The 24,040-nt window shown below is 41.8% G+C and overlaps 1 protein-coding gene, 1 long non-coding RNA gene and 1 other non-coding gene across 18 annotated transcripts in view; all 3 read left to right on the top strand.

Moving 5' to 3' along the window:
• Positions 1–24,040, top strand: part of GIT2 (GIT ArfGAP 2) — a 52,476-nt gene that overhangs the window by 17,951 nt on the left and 10,485 nt on the right. The window contains exons 8-16 of one of the 16 annotated variants that reach the window (XR_008422160.1): positions 1,889–1,934; positions 3,073–3,124; positions 6,425–6,497; positions 6,750–6,847; positions 7,867–7,978; positions 12,387–12,529; positions 14,603–14,752; positions 18,443–18,691; positions 20,286–20,375. Coding sequence is in view for 15 of the 16 variants with exons in the window: in XM_019467142.2 (XP_019322687.1) it covers positions 1,889–1,934; positions 3,076–3,124; positions 6,425–6,497; positions 6,750–6,847; positions 7,867–7,978; positions 12,387–12,529; positions 14,603–14,752; positions 18,443–18,691; positions 20,286–20,375 (1,010 nt within the window). In the remaining variant the exon portion in view is untranslated. Of the gene's footprint in view, positions 1–1,888; positions 1,935–3,072; positions 3,125–6,424; positions 6,498–6,749; positions 6,848–7,866; positions 7,979–12,386; positions 12,530–14,602; positions 14,753–17,108; positions 17,886–18,442; positions 18,692–20,285; positions 20,376–24,040 lie in introns of those variants that run through there. The other 15 variants (XM_019467142.2, XM_053902119.1, XM_019467147.2 and 12 more) reach the window with 15 other exon arrangements.
• Positions 3,131–4,350, top strand: LOC109277464 (uncharacterized). The gene is made up of 2 exons (XR_002085154.2): positions 3,131–3,518; positions 4,068–4,350. It is a non-coding gene; the product is annotated as an uncharacterized LOC109277464 (long non-coding RNA).
• Positions 8,201–8,262, top strand: LOC128777142 (U7 small nuclear RNA). The gene has a single exon (XR_008422340.1). It is a non-coding gene; the product is annotated as a U7 small nuclear RNA (small nuclear RNA).

The following is a 24,040-nucleotide window of genomic DNA, read 5'->3' as shown; positions in this document are numbered from 1 at the left end:
TAGAACAAATAAGTGAGTTTAGCAAGGTTGCAGAATGAATACAAGGGAAGCAATCAAAAATCAATCATACTTCTGTAGATTAGCATTGGGTAATTGGAGACTGAACCTAGAAAAACAGTAACATTTATAATAGCTCCACATTGGAAGCTTAGGTAGAAATCTGGCAAAATATTTGTGGGATCTGCATGCTGAAAACTACCAAATGCTGAAAGCAATCCAGGAAGACCTGAATAAGTGGAAAGAGAACTGTTCATGGGTTGGAACACTCAATAGAGTTAACGTCGTTTCTCTGCAAATTAGTTTGTAAAGTTAGTGTAATTCAAGGATTTTCTTGCATACTTGGATGTGCTGATTCTAAAATTTACATGGAAAGGCAGAGGAACTAGAATAGCCAAGAGACCATTTTGCAAAAGAAGGAGAATGTGGGCAGAATCACACCATCCAATTTTAACTCTTGCCGTCAAGTTTTGCTGTACTCAGACGGTGAAGAGACAGACATACAAGTCTTTGAAACAGTAGACAGCATCCAGGAGTAGACACACAAATATGTTCAGTTGATTTTGGATAGTTGCAAAGGCAATTCAGTGGAGGAAGATAGTCTTTTCAGTGTTGGAGCAACTGGACATCCATGTGCAGAAGTAGAAACTTCAGTACCTCCCACACTGGCATAAAAACTAAAAATAGATCATAGATCTAAATGTAAAACTATAAAATGTCTAGAAGAAAATCTGTGATCTTGGATTAGGTGAAGTGTTTAGATGTAACATAAAAGCACAATCCATAAAAGAAAATACTGATGAATTGGACTTTGTCAAAATTGAAAGCTTTTGCTCTGCAAAAACTGTAATTAAGAGAGTGAAAAACAAGCCACAGCCTGGGAGAAAATACTAGGAAATCACATGTCCAACAAAGAACTTGGATCCAGAATATTTATACCTAAATATATAAAATTCAAATATAAGAAAACAAACAGCCCGATAAAAACCGGGCAAAGACCATATCCAGATGACAAATGAGCACATGAAGTGAGGCGCTCGGCATCATCAGCCATTAGGGAAATGCAAATTAAAAGCACAGTGAGGTACCGCTACACGCCTTTTGGAATGACTGAAATTTAAAAACCCCTAAGAAACTGGCAATCTGAATGGGAAGATGTGAAGCAACTGTAACTCTCATACACTGCTGGTTGGAAAACAAAATGATAGAGCTACTCTGTCAAAAAGTCTAGCAGTTTCTTACCAAGTTGTGCACACATTGACCTAATACCTCCACAACCTAGCAGTCCCACTGCTAGCTATTTATCCAAGAGAAATAAAGACTGATAGTTACACAAAAACCTATATGTGAATGCATAGAATGGCTTTTTATTCATTGGCATGTGATCAGTGCCCTCCAAAAGCTAGGTGAGGACTAGGTCATTAAGCCCTGCCTGGATCTGCCAAGACCGCCTGCCTCAGCCCTGACGGTTTTATGCTAGTTGATTAATTTGAAGGTGAGCCACAAGACCCCAAGGGTGCTCCCCCATCCCACATGGAGAGCTGATGGAAGCTTGCTCTGAGCTAATTCAGCTCCCCACAAGTTCTGTCCATAACTAAAGGTCATCAGTTATACTGGGGATGGATGAAGTGTAGGATTAACGTGAACATAACCTTTCTGCCTAATGGTGTCTGGACCTTTGTATCGGTTGAAAATGGGACTATGATTCTTGCTACTGGCCAGGCCTTAGGGAGTTTGTAGCCAAACTGGCAACCTCTGCCCCTCCCACATAATTCCTAATTATGAGAAAATGCTAATTGCAAAATGTAAATTGAAAAAATAATTATGGTGTTCCTTTATAGATCCTATCAGTGTTTGTATGACCAAAACTTTGGCTTGATTTCTCTTTCAGATCACAAAAATGGACAGCACTTTATAATACCTCAAATGGCAGACAGGTAAGGCTGTTGAAATACCAATCAATTTTATCTGTCACTGTTATTTCCTTGGTTGTATAGTGTTTAAGTGTATTATATTTTGTATTTAACAAAGCCCATACATTTTTCTCTTTTATGGCTATACAATTTGGAAATAAGACGGCTGTAAGTAAACCACCATGTAAAACTTAAGCTTGAAAGAGTACACGTAACAAATTTACTAGTAAGAAAATTGGAGTTAGGGATGTCCCAATTTTAGCCAGTTGGGACAGTGTATTGTGTCTATAGATGATATCTCAGAATATTTCTGTATTGTAATAGAAGATATTCTTTGTCTATAACCATGACTGACAAAATTTTTAAGGGCTGAATAATAAATATTTTAGGCTTTGTGGGCCACACAGCCTCTGTCACAACTATTCTGCCAATTGTAGATGCACGCATCCGTGAATGTTATGTAAATGAAGGGCATATCAGTTGCAAGAAGATTTTATTTCTGGACACTGAAATGTGGATTTCATAGAATTCTTCACATTATGAAATATTTTTCTTTTGTTTTGGGATTTTTTTTCCCAAACCATGTAAGAATGTAAAAACATTTAGCTCAGGAACCAAACAAAAAAATGGGCTATAATCTGCCTACCCCTGGTCTGTGAGGTTAGATGAGTTCACAGCTGCAGGAATGAACTTGAAATTCTTATTTAACCAATTACCTTTGCACAAATACTGTCAAGAGTTTATGAAATGATTAGCTGCTGTTCTAGATGTAATCTTGCCCTTCTGGTTTTTCTCATTCTGCCCTTTTCGTATTTCCTTCTGTCGTGCCTTTTTTTTTTTTTTTTTTTTTTTAATACTTTAAGAATTGTGACTTCTCACATAAAGGGGTTGGCGACTAGCCTGGCAGTAGTTTTTGTCTTTTAGTTATCTGGTGATTATTTTTCCCTTTACTATGTTACCTGAGCATGATATTTCTAAAAGGAGTTACAAGTTTTTGTGTTCAGAGTTTTCTCACTAACTCTAATGGGCTGTAGAATTTTTGTTTCTGACCATGTCCATGAACTGTAATTAATGTCTTGATGCCTTGACTATCTTAATCTTCTGCCAAGCTCACAAAAATGGTTTTTATTTATGTGCTTATTAGTTTTGTACATTTTCTTAGCAGCCTGGATTTGTCTGAATTGGCAAAAGCTGCTAAGAAGAAGCTTCAATCTGTGAGTATCTCTGTTTCCTAGTGAAGTTCAGTGTGGAGTTCAGTTCATGCATCCTGCTAATTCCTATCCTTAGCCCGTTACCTGTTACATCAGATGACTTTTCATACTCTCAGATGTTGTTAAATCAGAAGCAGAGCACTGAGTATGTAGAGAAGAAGATGGGAAGTACTATTAAGTTTAGTAGATCCAATTTATTGGCTCTGCTTCGAGTAATGGCGTTTTTCTCTGTCGTTTTCAAAGTGAAGACTGTGCCTTTGACATTAGGAAGCTGTTTCTTTTCATAAGAGTTCCTTAGTTTCTCTCCCTGTAAAACAGTAAGTGGGACACACTTCGTAGGATTCCTTCCGGTAGCCTTATAGCACACTAGGGAATGGCACAATTTGGTACTGGAATGGTGAGTACCGCAGCTCCACCTGCTGCCATCTGGGTCCAGCCGCCAGTATCATGGTCTTGCTTAGCCCGCTTCATTCATCAGAGCTTTGTAAGTGCATGCTGTCGAGGGCTGGTGGTCCTGCCCTGGGTGTGCACTCAGAGCTCACCCAGCTCCCTTCGGTCTGCATACTTCTTTCCAGCCTGCCCACCTCAGCCCTAGTCAGGACCCTGACCAGCCAGCTTCTCTGGGAGCGCTTTCCCTTTGTTGGGGCCCCCCCAGTTGAAGCCTCACCAGGGTACTGTAACCACTGTAACCCCAACCACTGTAACCACCAGATTTCCCGCCTCTGGCTGTCCTCACAGCCCTCTGGATCTGAACCAAGATTCCTAACTTCTTTTCTTCACCTCAAAGAGTGTCATCCAGTTCTCACCATTCAGTTTTTGCCCTGCTTTCCATCTGATTCCCACTGCGTGCCTGCGCACATGCATGTGTGTGTTTGTGCGTGTGTGTGCATGCACACATGTGTGCAAGCGCAGGTGTTTGTTTCTTTTTGGGTTTACACTCTCTAAGGCCACCTTCAGGTCCTCTCTCGGGAATCCTGTCTTTCTGCAGTCTTCTCCTTCCCCAGCTTCCCGCCCTTTTGTCGTTCAAGTAACTGAAATCTGACCACCTTGACAGTATAGGTGGAAGTTTCCCCAAGCCTGACTCTGAAGCTGCACCTCTCCCCTAATGTAGGACTTTCTCCTCGTTCCTCTTCACTAGCGCTCCAAATAATACTAAGTACTGAATATGACATACAAGTGAGTCTATCGTTACTAGTATTTGTGATATGAAATAAATGTATTTTATGCAATCTGGTGTCTCTGTGTTCTGTATCTGTGGTTTTGTGTGTCTGTGTGTTTTTATCACCTTTCTTAAATTAAGGCGGTCATATGGTAGGATGATTAAGATGATAACCTTTGGAATCAGATAGCACCAAATAGTCTGTGATTTCATTTTAATTACTTAAGAGTATATAAGCCAATTTTTATTTTAAATAATTCAGACATTATAGATAATACTCAGGCTCCCTTAACTAACCTACATTTGCTAGACTGAAAACCGCATAAAGGTGGGGTTATGTCTGTAATATCTCTAGCATGTGGCAGGCACTAGACAAATATGTGGAACAAAGTTGAGTACAGATCCCAAGAACCTGGGCTGTGGTCAGACTGGTCAGTTAGAGAGCTCATCTCTGACAAGCTCCTTAGCCTTTCTGCGCTGTGGTGTCCTCTCCTGGAAAGAGGACTTACGATCCATCAGTGGCTGCAGATCTGAACTGCTCAGTGAGACAGGCTGCTGTCAATACCTATTGACCCCACCCAGTGGTCTCCTCACAAGGGACAGCTTGAGCAGTGCCACTTCAGTGGTTGTCCCACAGTATCTCCCTCCCTGATAAGAAACTGAGAAAAATATAATTAGACTAATGTGTTTCTTGAACTAGTTAAGCGTTAACATTTGGAGAGACTTAAACTTGGATCTCAGGTCCATTACTTGCTGGCTTTGTGACTTTAGGCAAGCTGCTAATTTCTGGGCCTCAATTTCCTTGTCTGTAGAGTGGGATGATCATAGTTCCTATCTGCACAGAAGTGTCATGAGTATTAATATGATAACAGTAGCACAGTACCTGAGGTGTGAGCCCTCAGTATTGCTGTTGTAGTTACTGTCAGTAATAATAATCTTAGCTTGTAGCCCCTTATTGGAAAGAGACCGATATTTGTGATACAAGTTTAGGTCTCCAGTCGCTCGTCATCTTATCCAGCAAAACGCTATCAGAGCTTATTTTCAATTACAAATATAAGTTAACCACACTAGAGAAAATTTGGAAAATGGACAAGGGGAATCCTTTTCATTCACTGTATTCTTAACGGATTCAGGCACAGTATTTTGATATGTTTCTTCTAATTCTCGTTTCATATGCCTATCATTTTTTATTTAATGGAAACTCCATCATAATTATAGGATTTTATATCCTGCTGCTTTCATCCAGCAATTGTATTCATTTTAGCAAGCTCTCACAAGGTCTGTGTAGCCAGCATTTTAAATTGCCACATAAAATACCTTCTGGTCAGCGTGTGCTGGATATTTCCTGGGCCCCATCTCTGTGCCAGGTACTGTGGGTGGACGTAAGGAGTACGGTCAGGAATAAAAGACATTCAGTGTCAACTAAAAAGTGACCGCCACCAAACATCTGGGTGTTTTTTATGAGGGGAAAAGTGCAGAGAACTAGAGCCACCTGGTGGACGCTTAGCCTCAGGTGGCTTGAGGAAGACCCTGAGTGTCTTTTCTATCCCAGTGGCCGCCAGGCAGGCGTTCCAGGCAGTGTGGAGATTGTTTTGTTGGCCAACACTGCACAATGTACTGAGTATAGACAGGTGTTTTTTGCTGGGGACACTTGGTTTGGGGGATTGGAAGCCTGCTTACTGAAGAATACAGCAGAGACTTGCCGAAGTCTGGGTGGTAGCTTGTGCGGTGGCATGTTTTATCTTTTCAGAATGGCATGTTTTGGCGTCTCGATCCCATCAAGGGTTTAGGATTCTTTATATTCAGAGGCACTGGCAGTTGCTCACGAGCAGAAGAGGGGGGCTTTAAAGGGTGATGTCATGCGACATCACTTTTGAGATTGTGCACTTCAGATGCCTCTTACTCCTTCATAGCACACCCCTGTCTACGTATTACAAAGGAGTGAGGCTGCTGTGGGAGGCAGAAATTTCTAGAGGAGCTGTACTGTTCTGGAAATGTTATTGTCTGTTTAACAGTCGGTATTTTACTAAGCACTGGCTTTGGATAAGACATTGGAGATCAAAGGGTGAATAAGTCACAATGCCCACTCATTCTGCTAGTGTTAATCCTTGTGCCTTGTGTTCCTGATATTTTTTTACTTGCAGCTAAGTAATCATTTGTTTGAAGAACTTGCCATGGATGTGTACGATGAAGTTGACAGGCGAGAGACTGATGCAGGTGACTGAACACGTGGCTTTTTCTAATAAGCTTCTCTTGTCAGTGGGCAGTGACAAGCTGCCCACCTCAGTGTTTTACTTGCCTGATTTCTCCTGTCCTGATGATGCGTGTGTCGACATTTACTTTTGTGTATGTTGGTTTCGGAGTGTGCTTCCCCGAGTCTCCCTCATGACATGGGAGCCGCGGCTGTCAGAGGGGCGGTGGCGCACCCATGGTGATAAGATTCTATCTCTGGCTCTTTCCTCTGGCTAGTCTGGCTTGCCACGCAAAACCACAGCACCCTGGTAACCGAGACAACTGTCGTCCCCTTCCTTCCGGTCAATCCTGAGTACTCTTCAACACGGAATCAGGCAAGTGGCCGAATCTGAGAAGAAACTGGTAGTGTTATTTGGAGAATGGCTGATAACATGGTATTTCATTTTCCCAGGACAGGTATTTTACATTTTTGTTTGATTAAAATGTTAACTGTCCTTTATATATATACACACAAACGCGCACACAGAAAACTCAAGAAACTGGTAAGAAAAGCAAAACATGTAAACAGAAGCCTGTCAAAGAATATGAAACAATTCACGGAGGAAATATAAATGGCTTACAAATGTGAAGAAATGTTTAACCTTATTAGTGATCCAAGAAAGCATTAATGAAAAGGCATTAATGAAAATTTCATCAACCCAATTAATAAAGAATGTAATAAAGGATACTTGAAGCTGGTAGGGGTATGGTGAAATGGGCTTTCTGATGCTGTAGGTAAGAGTTTATGTTGCTGTAGACTTCAGAAAGTCAGTTTGTTAACTGATTTTAAAAGCCTCAAAATTAAGTCCATCCTTTCACACCAGAAATCTTTAGTTGGGAATATATGCCAGTAAAATAAAAATACAAAGAATTATGCACAGTGATTTTCTTCAAAGCACTGTATAAAATAATAGAGCATTCAAAACAGCCTAAGCACCCATAATGAGGAGAAAAGTTGAGTAAATTGGGAAGGGTTTTTAATGTTTATTGATTAATGGCAATGGCAGTTCCCAACATTTTTAACTTTATCTTGAAATTTTACAATTTTCTTCCAAATTTTTCATTATTGGGTCTACTCTAAAATTGAATTGTAATGGAAAAAAGCATCAGGTAGAAACGTTTTTTTTTCAGAAATGTGCACTGTGAGAATTTAAATGGTATCTAGTTCTCTTATGTAGATGGTTCTAGACTATTTGCAAGGAAAACATTGATGTGTGACTCCATTAACCTGCGGTGGTACTTTGATCATGTTTGGAAGTCTGCTGAAATCTGACGATAGTGTAACTGGTTTTATGTGAATATTGATGCATATGTTTTCACATATGGAAATATTTCCAATTATTTTCTCACTCAGGGCAGACAGAAACTAGCTCGGTTTAACGCCCATGAGTTTGCCACACTGGTCATCGACATTCTCAGTGATGCCAAGAGGAGACAGCAAGGCAGTCCTCTTTCTGGTTCAAAAGGTAACTGTTTCAAACCACTAAATGTTTGCTTCTTTGGTCTTCTAAACTTGACACACGTGTTAAGTTTAAAATGACAAACTAATTAAAGCAGTCATAATGAAAAGTTTACCTTTTTTGAGCCCTGATGAATGATAAATATTTCAGTGTTACTAACTGCTATTCAAATTTACCTTATATGTTTCTTCCTCTTAGATCACCTATCTTCCTATAGAATTGCGTCCGGAGTGTTACAGCTCTTTTAGAATTTGTCTGTCAGGTTTTCCAGTCCTTACTGGAAACCCCCCCAACTCCTCCCAGTTAAAAAAAACAAACAATGCGTTCTGAAATTAACCCAAAAGTCTGACTTAGATCTTATTAAAGGGCATAAGAAAATCAACCCTCTTAATTGATATTACAGTTTACCTGCTGTTGCTTACATACAAAACTGAGTTCTAAATAATTAAAACTTGTTACTATAAACTTTAGATGTCTTCAGTAAGAATTGTTGTGGTTTAAAATTGTAGAGAGCACCAAGCCCCATTTCCAAGGTGCCCTGTTGCACCTAGTTCAGTAGCTCAGCGTCCTGAGTCTGTGCTTAGGAACACACTTTTCCCCATCTCCCGTTACTCTATACTTACTGGTTTTTTTCTAATTATATATAGTACATTTTTTCCTAAGTTTACTTATTTTGAGAGAGAGAGAAGGTGTGTGCACACAAGTGGGGGGGTGGGGGCAGAGAGAGAAGGGGAGAGAGAATCCCAAGCACGTTCAATGCTGTCAGTACAGAGCCCGCCTGATGTGGGGCTCAATCCCACGAACTGAACTGTGAGATCATGACCTGAGCCGAGATCAAGAGTAGACTCAACTGACTGAGCCCCCAAGGTGCCCGTAGAATATGTTTTTTATTATAAAGCATTTAAATTTTTTTAATGTTTATATTTTAGAGAGAGAGAGAGAAAGAGAGACAGAGCGTGAGTGGGGGAGGGGCAGAGAGAGAGGGAGACATAGAATCCGAAGCAGGCTCTAGGCTCTGTCAGCACAGAACCTGACACAGGGCTCAAGCCCACGAACCGGGAGATCATGACCTGAGCCAAAGTCAGATGCTTAACTGACTCAGCCACCCAGGTGCCCCTATTATTAAAGCATTTAAACGGAAGAAGTACAGACTATAAAAATTAAGTTTTCAGTTAGCATAGTATTCCCCAAAGACAGTAATCATCAACTGACATCAGTTTTTGATTTTACTAGTTCAACAGGAATAAGCAGATTCTAAGGAAATTTACTAAATTTTGGCAAAGGTGTAGTGATAAAGGTCCTTATGTAAATTTGAAATGTCAAAATGTACATACTCTTTGATTTGGTGGTTCCATTTCTAGCTAACTTGAGGGTAAATAATGAAAGATGTTACACATATATGTAACACTGAAAACATTAGAAACAGGTAACAGTTTGCAACAGGTAAGCAGTGAGAATTTGAATATATTTGAGTAGTGCAACCTTTTTTTTCCCCAAAGAATATAGAGTGATATAAAGTAATAAATCAGTTTTTCTAAAAAAGGTTTAGTGTAATCGCAGTTTTGTAAGGAGACCATTTATACACATACATATGTGCAAGTGAATATATCACATGGAAGTACTGTGTAAATACATAATCAGCCGTCGTTATTTGCAGATCCCATATTTGCAAATTCATCTGTTAACTGAAATTTATCTGTAACCTCAACATCAGTACTCCCCATGGAAACTCGTGGACATGTGCAGAGTGGCAAAATATTTGAGTCACCCAAAACACACATTCCCAGCTGAAACCGAACTAGGTCGTGCTCTGCCTTTTTGTCTCAATTCTCATATTGTTAATAAGTGTCCTTTTTAGGTCTACTTAGTACCACATTTTTACATTTCTGTGCCTTTTGTTGATGATTTTGCTGCTTAAAATGGGCCCGCGGCATTGTACTCAAGTGCTCTCTGGGGCTCCTAAGCACAAGGAGGCTGTGATGTGCCTTATGGAGAAAATACCTGTGTGAGATAAGATTCGTTCACACATGAATTGGATAGTGCTGTTCGCTGTCAGTTCAATGTTAATGAATCGACAATGTATATTAAAGGTGTTTTTATGGGGCGCCTGGGTGGCTCAGTTGGTTAAGTGTCCGACTTCGGCTCTGCAGGTCATGATCTCACGGTTCATGAGTTCAAGCCCCACGTCAGGCTGTGCTGACAGCTCAGAGCCTGGAGCCTGCTTTGGATTCTGTGTGTCTCTTCTCTGTTCCTCCCTCTCCCTCTCTCTCTCAAAAATAAACATTAAAAACAAAAAAAATTTGGGGCGCCTGGGTGGCTCAGTTGGTTAAGTGTCCGACTTCGGCTCAGGTCACGATCTCGCGGTATGTGAGTTCGAGCCCCGCATCGGGCTCTGTGCTGACTGCTCAGAGCCTGGAGCCCGTTTCAGATTCTGTGTCTCCCTCTCTCTCTGACCCTCCCCCGTTCATGCTCTGTCTCTCTCTGTCTCAAAAATAAATAAATGTTAAAAAAAAAAATTAAAAAAAAAAAACAAAAAAACAAAAAAAATTTTTAAGGTGTTTTTAGGGGCACCTCAGTAGCTCAGTCTCAGTTTAAGTGTCTGACTCTTGATTTTGGCTCAGGTCATGATCTCATGGTTCATGAATTTGAGCCCCACATTGGGCTTTAAGCTGACAGCACAGAGCCTGCTTGGGATTCTCTCAGTCTCCCTCTCTCTGCCCCTCTGCATGTGCGTGCTCTCTCTCTCTCAAAATAAATAAATAAACATTAAATATAAATATATATTATATTAAACATAAATATAAATAAACACATATGTATATATTCAATGTTTATTTATTTTAGGGAGAGAGAGAGAAAGAGCATAAGTGAGGTGGGGGAGGGACGAGGGCAGAGGAGCTGAAGCGGGCTTTACGCTGACCGCAGAGCCGATGTGGTGCTCAAACTCACAAACTGTGAGATCATAACCTGAGCCAAAGTCAGATGGTTAACTCACTGAGCCACCCAGGCGCTTGTAAAAAAAAAAAAAAAAAAAAAAAAAAAATATATATATATATATATATATATATATATATATATATATATATATATATATATATTCTAAAGGTGCCTTTAAACAGAAACACACATAAGTAAGGTTCTATATTGATTGGTTGACAGAAATGATGTGACCAGAGGCTGGCAGGAACCCAACCCTGTGTTTCCACAGAAACGATGGTCACTGGTTCAGGATTTGCTAATTTAGTCTTCACAACAACTTTCTATACCATACCAACTGCTATTGATGAAATTGGCTCTTTATATGTATATGTTTAGGGAAAACTCTGGAAGGGTATAGACCAACATAGATCAATAGCTAGGAGTGATTACCATTATTCTATATGGAGTATTGCTTCTTTTCTATTATTATTATTATTATTATTATTATTATTATATGTATTTTTAGCTAGAGTGAGTGGGGTAGAGGGGTAAGGGGGTGGGGAGAGAGAGAGCGAGAGAGAAAGAGAGAGACAGAGAGAATCCTAAGCAGGCTCCACACTCAGCACAGAGCCCAACGCAGGACCATGGGATCATGACCTGAGCTGAAATTAGGAGTCAGACGCTCAACTGACTGAGCGACCCAGGCACCCCGGCACGGAGTATTATTTCTGTAGTCAGATGATACATATATTTTAAATATTAATTTGAAAACTTAAAATTCCTTTTGAGTAACCATAATTTGTCACCCAGATACAAACCAGAAATAACACTGGAAATCAGAGGTCAGCTTGAGTTGACTGAGAGAAGTTGGAGAGGCTTGGATAATTTGTGAAATGTTTTATTCAAAGCGTGTTAGAGCCTGTGGAATCATCCCTGCTCCCCTGTAGGCCATACCTTCCTGGCATGGGTATGTGTGTCCACTGAGTTGTTTTCTCCTCTCTGGCAGTCAGCTGACTAAATGCCAGGAGCCTGTTCTTTGAGCACCAAGTTCACTAGGCTCCATTTTAACAGTTTCTTTTCCATGTCATTACCTTGTAAACAAGTTACAATTAGAATAGAATCACAGTTAATCTTATAGTAGTTACAGTGTTATTTCCATGAGTTGGAACTAAGCTCTGTGCTCTGTCTCCTGGAATAATGAGAAACTTGGGAGCCTGCCTTCTCAATCTGAGCAGCACTTTCCTAAACCACCTAATTAATTTGCGCACATTTGCTAAGTGGCCTGCAGGGATGCTTAAATACCTCCATGCAGTTGATAGTAAGGCCCTTTCTGGTTGATAACCTCTGTGATTCCTGTTTTGGTGTGAATATAACATTGCTATTTCTGTCATTTTCTTTTAGTCTTTAAATGGCTAAACCCAAAAATCCTCCCAGTGGATTTTGGGGATAAAAGTTTTTTTAGGCCTGAAGAAAAGTTGTTTGTTTCTGTTGATAGACAACGTGGAGCTCATACTGAAAACAATCAGTAACCAGCACAGTGTCGAGAGTCAAGACAATGACCAGCCGGACTATGACAGTGTGGCCTCAGATGAAGACACGGATCTGGAACCTACTGCAAGCAAGGCAAATAGGCAGAAGGTGAGGTGACATGTTGCACACAGAAAGGAAGAACGTTTCTTTCTGAAATCTTTCCTCCTGCAAAATCGCCTTATTTATCAACCACTGTGAAAAGTGCTCTGGAGGTACTGTTCGGCTTACTACCAGCTTAGACCAGTGAGGTCAACAGGGGGTCCGTGTCTCTAAGTCCGTTGCCAAATCACAGCTTTAGTTGTGACTTTATAAAACTTGTGAGCAGGGACCAGTGCATTTTATTCTTCCGACAAATGTTTACTGAGTGACTTCTCTGGATAATACTCTCCCGAATGAGGCCTGGTCCCTTTCCTGTGAGGCTCTCCCTGCCTAGTTGCCTAGTAGGAGAGAGAACTGCTCTCAATGGTACAAAGTGTCATAAGAAGCACAAACGGAAGCTGGGGGGTAGGGGTGTGTGAGGAGATGCAGCTTGTTGCTGAGGACAGGTGTCAGGGGAGGCTGTGTAAGTGGGGTGGCAGTTAATATATGCCTTAAAGGATGCACAGGGTTAGGCATGTGGAGAGGCAGAGAAGGGTGGTCTAGGCAGAGGGAAGGTGAAAGAGGGCATCTGGAGGAACCCGCTCATGTGTAGAGACAGCCAAAAACGAGTGGAACTCAGAGCTGCAGCAGAGGGCAGGGCTCATACCACAGAGGAATGTGACACCAGGCTGAAGAGTCCACACCTTGGCGGACAGCACAGAGCCCGAGAAGCTCTTAGGCAGGTGAGGAGGGCTAAGGTCAGCAGTTCGGGTTCCTCTCTTTTGGGAGTACTGTTCTCGGCGGGTCAGAGAGTGGAGGAAGATAAGAAACTCAGGTGGGGTAGTGCTGGAGGTCCAGACAAGAGCTGACGCGGGCCGCCACGGGCCCCGTGCTGAGAGAGTCTGGGTGGAAGGGAAGTCTTGGTAGCAGAGTAAACGTGGGCCCAGGGAGAAGCAGTAGAGGCCTGGCCGGTTCACTCACTGCTGAGTCACCAGGACCTTGCCCCAGATCTGGCCCACAGAGGGGCTCAGCAAATGTTTGAGAACAGGTGGACGGGAAGACAAATAAACAGTGATAAGTTGGATGTGTGCAGTGGGGGTATGGACTTAAAGAGGATGTGTCCAGAGCTGTCCAGCTCACACGACTGTAAGAAGGGTGGAGCCCCTGGCAGATGCAGGGGATGCGGAGGGGACAGCAGAGGTCACTTGCCCCATCTTATCCGCCTCTGTCCAGTGTCCCTGAAGCACCAGATTCAGTCAGAGCAAAAGCCAAAGTCGTGACCAGATCCTACCAACTGGCTTCTTCCTCTCTGCCTTGCACACCCACGCCCTCTAGCTGAGCTCTGCTGCTGGCTAGAATGTTCCTCCTCCGGACAGTCACTCAACTACTGTCCTTCCACTTGACTAATGTCCTTCTGGCTGTTACTCATGTCTCACCTACCCAAAGGCTTATCCCACCTGCCTTATTAAAACGCACCCACTTCACCCCTACTTCTCTCCCCAGCCCCTTACCCTGCTCCATATTCTCTTTTCCACAGCACTTGTCATCTTCTATCTCTCTCCCACTCTGCTGGGGTGCAAACACTGTGGAAGCAGGGATCTTTGTTTTCTCTTTCTACATATCCCAAGTCCCTAGAACACTGCCTGATGCTCAATACAGATTGGAATGAAGGAATTACTGAAAGAACAAATTTTTAAAAAGAAAAGGAGGGTACCTGGCTGGTTCAGTTGCATGTGACTTTTGATCTTGGGGTTGTGAGTTCGAGGCCCACATTGGGTGCAGAGATTACTTAAAACCTTTAAAGAAAAAGGAATGGGCAAGAGAAAGGCAATACCAGAAAAATGCACTGAGAGAGTCATCGTCAGGCTAGATTTAGGGCTGCACCTCCTGTTCTGTTAGAAAATATCGACTCTAGTATTTTTCAAGTATTACAGTAACTCTACCTTTATGTTTTATTTTTGCATTACTCCCTGAAGGCTTGATTTGGTTTGATTAACTTTGCAGTCCAGCTGGCATGGTCAGACTTTAGAAATTCTTTAGCTGTGAGTCTTGATATGTTATCATCATCTCCGATTGTGAACATTTTCCCCAATTTATTTTTAGAGCCTAGATTCAGATTTATCAGATGGACCAGTCACTGTGCAGGAATTTATGGAGGTCAAAAACGCTCTAGTGGCTTCTGAGGCCAAGATACAGCAGCTAATGAAGGTGAATAACAACTTGAGTGACGAGCTGAGAATTATGCAGAAAAAGGTAACATGTCAATAAATGCCAGGATGATTGACTCTTTAACCCTGTAGCATAAGGAAGAATCCCAGGCACGATGCTTGTGGGCAGAGGGGGAGAAAAGCAGTTATTGTAACAGACCTAAGAACCTTTGGCCAAGCTGTCTTTTTGGAAGCAGTGTGTATTTGGAGTTCAGACGAAGTGGTTTTGATGGGAAATAAATCCAGAGTGAATTTCCCAAGTAGTTGACACGTAATAACCGAGTTGCGGCCACCTTTGCACTACTCCGTGCTCCCTGGGAATCTGCATGCCCCTCCAGGGATGCAGTCCTTGCTGTTTATTGCTCCTTCTAAAGACTAATCACACCGTGAAGACAGAGCGGACAAAAGCCCTGGACAGGTGTCTGTGCTGACCAGCACTCCGTGCAGGGGCTGTCATCCCTGCTCACTCTTAGTCTCAGTTGTTACCCACCAGCTCCAGCAGCCCCATCCCACACCCCGCTCTGTTTTCCACCGGTACTTCTAATTTATGATGTCCTCAGAGCCTACAGCAGGGCCTGCCACAGAGTAGGCGCTCAGTAAATACAAGAAAACATTTTTCATGTGCATGAGTGAGGTTGTACAAATCCCATTTGTCTGGCATTTTCTCATTCACTCCTTTTTGGGAGAGTGAGAAATATATGAACATATTAATCTCTAAAAGGAGTGTGGCTAATAGTAGCAAGGAATATGCTTAAGAGGGGGGTTATGGACATAACTCTTTACGAGAAGGCTAAGAAAAGGAAGTTTTAAAAATTCTCATTTCTGTCCAAGACTTTGTGGGTGCTATTACCATCATTCATTTCTCTACAAGATGAGATTTTGTCCACTTCCCTTAAGCAGAAACAAAACAAAGTATGTGTCTGTGCCTTAATTCTGTCATTTGAAGAGTAGTGTTTCAGAATCATTATCAAGAACAGAGGACAAGGTTCGCTCCCTTTGTGACTGGGCCCTTTCCAGTGATGCTCCCTAAAGGAAGGCCAAAGAACTAAAAAGTCTGTCCCCTCTGCCTGTCAAGGACAGACACCGCAGTGCACTCTCACCTGGGGCTTGGTCTAGAATTCTTTTGATGTTGAGATCTAGACCTTTTTTTTTTTTTTTTAGAAAAATGGCTCCAAACCTACAATACTGCCTCAAGATCAACCAGATTTCTATCCAACACCTGTTCTGTGCCAGCCTGGCCCTGTCTAGGGCTGGTGTGCAGCCATGAACAAGGCAGACCAAGAGCCCTTTTGCTGTGTAATCATAGAGGGCTTGCACTTCCTCTGTCTTTTCTGAAGTATCTTCTATTTAATGAATTATAGTTTGTCCCATTAACTGAACTAATAAATTTGTTGAGGTGACTCTTTTTGAAACATGCCGACTTTGCCAGTATAAATCAGTCTGCTAAGCATCACCTTTTTTTCATTTTCATTTTTTTTTCTAAAATGCTCTTTTAGTATTTATAGAAGTCACCAGAGATAACCTCGTATCTTTGAAAACAAATGTCTTGAACCTTGAGAAATGCAGAGTAAAATTATTTGCCATTGCTCATGGATTATCTCCTCAATTCTTAGAAATGCTCTTGATTTCTGGAACTATTGAATTATCTGTAACTTTTCATTACCTGTTACACTCCTTCCAAACAAAAAGTATGATCTGATTCTTATTAAGATTGGCATCAATCAAATGTATTCTAGAACATCTCTCTAAATACAGAGGACTAAAATTTTTTGAAATCAAGACAAGGAACTTGTGCTCATCCAAACACATTCAAGTAAAATCCACGCTGGATGTTTTAGAGGCATGAAAAGCGTTAAGATGAAGTTTCACGTTTCAAGACCTTGTCTAAAAAACCCTAAGGGAAGGTTTTTACACAGACACATGACCAGACACCCCAGTTGCTCATCCAGAAGCATGTGTCTGTTCTCCTCACTCCCTGCACTGCGTCCATTTCACTTTAGGATGGGGGCTCTGTAATAAATAGTTTGACAGGCACCTTATGCCTGCCTCTGTCCTGGAACGTAGGAATTTTCAGTGGCTGCTTATCACTTTGCAGCTGTTCTTTCTTTGGAAAACAAGTCGCAGATAGAAGTTATACTCCGAAAGCCTTTGTGGTATAGAAGCAATCTGTCTGCCATTCTTTAGTGGATCACATATAGAAAAAAACAAGAAATGAGGGGATTTCTGTGGCAGAAGCAGTAAGTCAGACTATCACAAAAATTTGGCACTGTGACTATAAAGTATGTAGAATTTGCTTATTTTGCAAAGATGTGTTGGTTTTGTTTCAAAGTTAGGTAAACGTTCTTGTATATTTATAGTTGACAAAGTAGCATGATTTGTATCTGATCTTTCATATTTAACAGTTGCTTGGAAAAGATGCTAATTAATGAAGAGGAGCAGCCACTATTGGTGTATTTTTCACAGATCGGTGCTTTCTAAATAAAAATTGAAAGTAACTCCTAACCCTGAATGGGCTTGCTATTGAGAAAGTAATGATCTTCTGGTGCAAATACATTTGCTTGCGGACTTAAGCCTTGGCCCTGGTGGGGAATTTGGTCAGAGTTTACAGTCTCTGTCAAAGAGTAGACAGCTGAACTTACACCACCCCCAGCTTATAAATTGTCATGGAAGATGAAGGAGCACCAGAGAGGAAGGACACTGTGCAGGACTGGACTCAGTTAATTGTGTTTGAAATGCCAGACGCTAAGGAGTGACACGATTCCTTGCTGACCCCCTAACTCTAATTCATCAAACACCATGAAGCAGCCTGCATGTGAGGAATGGAAAGAGCAATCAGGGTCTCCAAGTGACAGCCTCTAACTAAAGTAGGGTGGTGCCAGGCACATTAGAGTGTTTAAAGCTGACACTGCCATGGTCGCGTTTTTGAGTGACAAAAGCCAAAGGAGAGCGAGGCCAGGTATCCCGGCCCTGGCGGAAAGATGACCGATCACCAGAGGGAAGCACGCGTGCTACGTGGAGCGTTCAGACGAAGATGTTAACGTAGTTCGATAGGCCTCCAGTTTTCTTCGTGATATGTTAATATAGCAAACGTACCGTGATTCAGTTCCCTCTCTTTTTTAAAAGTGCTAAATTGTTTGGAATATCAAGAGTATTCTGCAATAAAAATTTATTGATCCTAATTTTCCTTGTTGGCTTTTTGGGAAGCAGTAGCTCATCTGATTTTTCATAAGCTGAACTTCACTGTCTTTCTTGCTTTGCAAAGCAACCCTGGTTATCTCTGTGCTGCTTCCATGGTGTCTGCTGGCATTTTTGGCATTTGCAAATCGCTCAGGAATCATTTGAAAAGCGAGTTACCTAAGTGACGTCTTAATGATCTCAAACTCTTGCTTGAAACAGCCTAAGAACACTCCAGAATACAGCTTGCCCACAAACATTTCCCAGGCCCACCATGACCAGTTTTTAAGTAGTTAGACATTTCGTTTTTAAAAAGTCCAAACTGCAACTTTGCCACAGTGAGAAACTAAGCTGTTTAATTTGCTGAAGTGATGAAGTGAGTTGATTGCGTGTTGCTCATTCTAGGAGAAAGAGTTCTCGTTTGTAGTTGCTGTAACTTTCGACCCAGCTAGCCGTTACTGTTCTTACTGTTTAAAGCTGGTAGTTGTATGCGTTTACTTGGTGTTTGCTTTTTCTGCTTGCTGTAGAAAAACACCGTCCCACTGCCAAACATTTCTTTCAGCTTCAAACACTCCAGAGTGAAAATTCGAACCTCAGGAAACAGGCCACAACCAATATATATCAGGTGCAAACTGGTTCTGAGTACACAGACACTTCCAACCACTCTTCCTTAAAGCGACGTCCGTCTGCCCGGGGCAGTAGGCCCATGTCCATGTACGAGACGGGATCAGGTCAGAAACCATATCTCCCAATGGGAGAAGTGAACCATCCCGAAGAGAGCAGGACGAGACTCCAGCCTTTCCCCGCGCACGTAAGTAACACCACTGGCGCTTCTGCTGTTCACTCTCTGTCCATCCTGACCGTTGCTTTCTCTCTTCTGAACCGGCACATCCCCGTGTCTCTGCTTTGCCAAACGAGGCTAGGAGAGTTATCCTTGTGTTTGCTGTATTAACATGTCAACAGATGCTTGTATTCCCACAAGCAGATAGGGCCGTTGGCTGAAAGTTTCCCAACAAAGTTTGGGACTCTGGCTCTTGTTCAGCTCCTCTCCCTCTGCTCTCCCTCATATCCATAATATCTTTCCCAGCCAGCCAGTACTGGAACGTTCTTTGTAACAAGCTTCCTTCCCCACTTCTAAAAACAAAAACAAATTATGAAGGTCACCAGCAAAAGTGCTGTCTTCTTTGAGGTAGACAGGCACTTGCCCCTTTATGAAATGGAGCCCTTAGAATTCAAGGTGCTTCTCTGCTCCTCCCGGTGGGCAGGTCTGGAAGCCTCCGGGCCTCCGCAGCCTCTCCGCGTGTGGTCAGCCTGCCTGCTTAACTTCTGCACCCCCTTGTCCCCTTGGTGGAGAAAATGTGGCTTTGTCATTTCACACAAATGAAATGTAAAAACTCTACACTGGTTTTACAAGGATTGTATTCCAAAGATTGTGTTCCGTAACAGGCTGCTAACAATCTTATTTGCAGTGGGATGAGTATTGTGTTGTGAGGTTTTCAAATATTACATTTGTCTTGGATTATTTTTTAAAAACCCATGTTTTGACAGGACGCTATAGACATTGGGAACTTCTGTTTTTTCAGAGAATAGTCTTTATCGTTTCGAATGTGAAAGTTACTATTTCTTCAAATTTTATAGGAGTTTTCAAAAAATTCTCAGAGTAAATGCAGAGTAAAGGGTATGGTCTAGTAAATTAAACCCTAGTTTAATTTTGTCAAGCTTTAGTGTGGTAAAATTTCAGTGATGTTATATTGTAATTAGGACTCCTTTATTTCAAGTTTTTAAGTTGTTTGGACCAAAACATTCTAAGGCAATTGATTTCATACATTTGGTGTCATGGAAATGCCATTGAACTAACGGAAGAATCTTATATTTGTTTAGCTAAAAACAAAAGTTAGGAAAAGCCACTTTGTCAGTTTTCATAGTATACTTTTTTACTTTAGAAACACTTAGAATGTGATGTCACTTTATTGCAAAAGTTCTGTATCTGTATTGAAGAGTAGATTTATAACATAAACCAACTTAACCGTTTATATAGTTTCTCATTTCCTGTATGTCCTGATTAAAAAACAAATACTTGTTTAGGCTATCCATTAAAAAAAACTATTGACAAAATTCATAAATTATGCTAGGTGTTCTCTTTTCTCTTATAGAAAAGTAGCTTTATAAATTCTGAGTAATTTCTGGGAGGTATCTCACTAAAGGAGTAAACATTTCTGGGGACCTGTCATCAGCTAACATGGCAGTCAGCCTGCCTGTCACAGAAATTTCAGCACTGATCTCACGTAGTGAGTTGCTGTTTAGGATTCTTTGACCAGGAAACCCCAGGCTGAAGCCAGGGTAGGTGGTAGGGATTTTTGTTTGTTTTGTATTTTCCCCGAGCGTGTTTCTTTTTCCCCTTCCAGATCGGGAGGAGTGCGCTTGTGACCTCCTCTTCGTCTCTGCCTTCCTTCCCCTCCACACTTTCCTGGTCGAGGGATGAAAGCGCCCGAAGGGTTAAGTACACTCTGACCTGTCTGCTCTCTGGAGGAGGGGCAGTGCTCCTGGGCGCTTTGTGCTTCCCCTGGCCCTCCTGTCCTTCCACTAACTGCCCTTCTGTCCTGCATGAGGCAGTGCTCACCCCGGTGTCTCAGCACAGTGGCGCGCGGGCACACGCACACGCGCATGTCTGTCCGAAGCGGTCTCCCTTTGGTCTAACCCCACGTTGCTCAGTTTCCCTTAATATTTAACAGTGTTCGCAGTTCACCCTATAACATTTATTTGAAACATACGGTCTTTTTAAACCTTCAGAAAATTAGCTGGGTGCTGGTTAAATATTGTAGCAAGGCAAACATGTCAAATTTGTCCAGAGCAACAGTTATCAGATATTTGGACCAACTGAAACACTAAGACCTCATCATGCCTTTTTTTTTTTTTTTTAACCTGTTGCATTTTTTATGTGAATGCCATACCTGACGTACCCAGGTGTTGCAGTCCCTGTGTCCTACATCAGGATTGCAACATGTGGCAGCATTGGAGGTGTAGGCGGCTGTTAGTATGAAGCTGTTCACTTGATGAGTTGGTCAAGGCCAGCTTGCTGATGTGTAATTTACATTCTCAGTAACCACACATGATTCAGGTAAGCTCCTTTTAGAGTAGGCAGACAGCAGTGTCTATTAAGCACCTCCTCCACACCCAGCCTCTTGGTAAGTCAAAGGGTCCTAGGGACTCCCTGCTCCCAAAGGCACCGTCAGTTTAAAAAATCCTTTCCTGGGCCACCTGACTGGCTCAGTTGGAAAAGCGTGGGACTCTTGATCTCAAGAGTCCTGAATTTGAGCCCCACGTTGGGTGTAGAGACTACTTAAATTTAAAAGAAAAAAAAAAAAACTTAAAAAAAAAATCCCTTTCCTGCACAGAGTGCATGATGGTAAGCTGGGATCGTGGTGGAGAGAGCATATGCTTTGATGGCCTGAGTTCAGGTCATGGCGCACTCTTTCTTTCTTTTTTTTTTTTTTTTTAATTTTTTTTTTTGACATTTATTTATTTTTGAGACAGAGAGAGACAGAGCATGAAGGGGGGAGGGGCAGAGAGAGAAGGAGACACAGAATCGGAAGCAGGCTCCAGGCTCCGAGCCATCAGCCCAGAGCCTGATGCGGGGCTCGAACTCACGGACCGTGAGATCGTGACCTGAGCTGAAGTCAGATGCTTAACCGACTGCGCCACCCAGGCGCCCTCTCACTCTTTCTTTAATAGAAGGATAGTGTAACCAATCCTAGAGGAGGGAAGGTGGCTGTGCGTGAGGAGCTACCCTCACAGATAGGGTGGGGTTTGCACTGGGCCTTTTTCCATTCCCTCCACATCAGTAGGAATGACAGAGTGGTTCTTTCCCACTGCAGGTGCCATATGGCTCATCGGGGCCCTTTGGGGCTCTCTTCCGCACTTGGAGGTAGTCGGTTGAAAAGCATTCTTGATGTACAATACTGAGTCTTGGCAGTTCTGAACTGCGATGTTTTTATTATGGTTTTTTTCGGTTAAACTAAGGGACAGTTAAATAGAAATGAAACCTCTCCTTTGAAATTTTGTTAATAAGAGTCAAGTAGACCTCTTTTGCCCACTGGGAGATTTGTCTTTTAAAAAGTCTGTCGTCTTTGGTAGTTTTGAGAATCCGTGCAAGGACTGCTTGCTGAGACAGTGTTTTATACAAGATTAACAGTTACATCACTGAAACTGATAATCTTGATTATTCCTGACTGCTTCTTTATGAGTTTAGGTATTTATGGCATGTCTGTATTCAGAGACAACTGCACATCTGTTCAGTAAACTGAACCAGCACCAGCTAGAAGGTAACTTTTCTACTAACAGCTTTGAGAGAGCAGCACTTTGGACTAATAGGTCTTGATCTTAGCTCTGCATGTGTACAGTAATTTTCATAAAATTAAATGCTGGCTAATTTGAAATCCTGTCCTGTGCTTTTGTTTGACAACAATGAAAGACTGAATCCGTAAGTAACTGATTTCCTGGATGGTTACTGCCATATGTTGTTTTCTGTGCTTGAGGAACGTTTCCTGAGTACTTTTATTAGATGTATGAGTTGTTACTCTTCTAAAATGTTTAAATGAGACCTGGTGCTTTTGTTAATCGTGGGGTAATGCATTTGATTTGTAATTATCACATTTACCTCGAGGAAAGCAAAAAGATTGATTATAAAAATGTGAGATTCTCTGGGTTTAATTCTGTTTTCTAGATATTTCCACTGGAGCAGCTCTGGATGAATTTTCTAGAATAATTATTTAAGTGCAAGTTTTTTACATTTCATTTATGTATGTGTGTGCATGTGTGTGTGTACGGACACACTCATGCACACACATACACTCATCCTTGTGTGTGCATATATAAAAACTAAAGGAAAAGAAATGTAAAGATTAAGCATTCCCTGTGCAAGGTAAGATGGGGTATTTTTGTTTGCTTGTTTTGGGGGAGCTTTTTTTAGATCACCTCTGGAAGAGCCAGCTGTCCCCATTCCCTGCACTAGGTACAGTGCCTAGCTTTGGTCTTCCAGCTACACTTGTAGTGGTCAGTAACTCACTGATAGATTCATAAGGCCAGGTCAGAATAAGGCAGCGGTTGAAGTAGAACTGCTTACTGGTAGTAAACACAGGGATCTGGAAGGTTGTAGATTTTATAGAACTCAGCTTTACAGACTCTCCTATGGCACCAAGCCAGTATTTTAAATCATTTGCCAGATGCATTTGAGTGGGAGAAGTATGAGTTCACGTTGAATTTTAGGATCCTAGCAAGTATCTTATCTTAGAGTGGCTAGGACCAAATGGAGCCCTCAGAAAAGTGGGAAAACCTCAGCCCACAGAAGAAGGGAGCCCTTGCCCTGGGAGGAGAAAGAGAGGCTATGGGGAGAGTAAAGCAAAATGTGGTGTGAATAAGGAGTCTTTCTCCACTCTGGGGCTGACGGTCTTGCCTGTCTGCATCCGGCCTTCAGAGGGCCAAGCAGCATTACCAGCAAGGAGCAAATAATTGGACTTTATATAGACTCTTAAAACTGGTCAATTCTGTGGTAGCCATTTTTTTTGGATGAAGCTACAAGGTCTCCATAGGTTTAAACAAGGGTCTTAGTTTACAGCTATACCTTTAGCCACATTTTATTGCATCATTGATAAAGTTCCTTAGTCACATGATTAACTTGGATTAAATTCAGGTATAAAGGTGGAAATCGCTCATATTTGTATTTTGCAAGGTAATCAGGTTAGGTTTTGAATCAGCTCCCACTGACACCTGTTCTAGATGAAGAAATTCTCAAGCACTATGGATAAAATAAATACTGAGGGGAAATTATGTTTATTAAACACTCCAGAACTAACATAGTCTCCTTCAGAGAAATGTGTTCCCCTTCAAATTCTGTCACCCTGGAAGGCCCTGTACTTTGCCATGCTGCCATTTGCCCAAAACATTTTTAGGATCCCTCTTTTGAATCTGTGCACCATTTTTTTGATCTCCACAGTTGCATCAGATACTTATATTCTAAGAGATAGATTTTTTTGGGAAACATAAAAGTGGTTGGAGACCAAGTGTCATGCCGGGTTAACCCATTTTGGTTCACAAACGACATGCAGCAGTAAGTTAATAGTGCTGGTTTTCTTGTGTGGCTCGTATAAACTGTCTCTGAGGG

This window comes from Panthera pardus, unplaced genomic scaffold (genome assembly GCF_024362965.1).
Source record: "Panthera pardus isolate Hobbes unplaced genomic scaffold, ASM2436296v1 HiC_scaffold_15, whole genome shotgun sequence".
NCBI lineage: Eukaryota > Metazoa > Chordata > Mammalia > Carnivora > Felidae > Panthera > Panthera pardus.
Note: the sequence above shows the minus strand (reverse complement) of the source record. Positions and strands in the feature narration are given on the sequence as shown.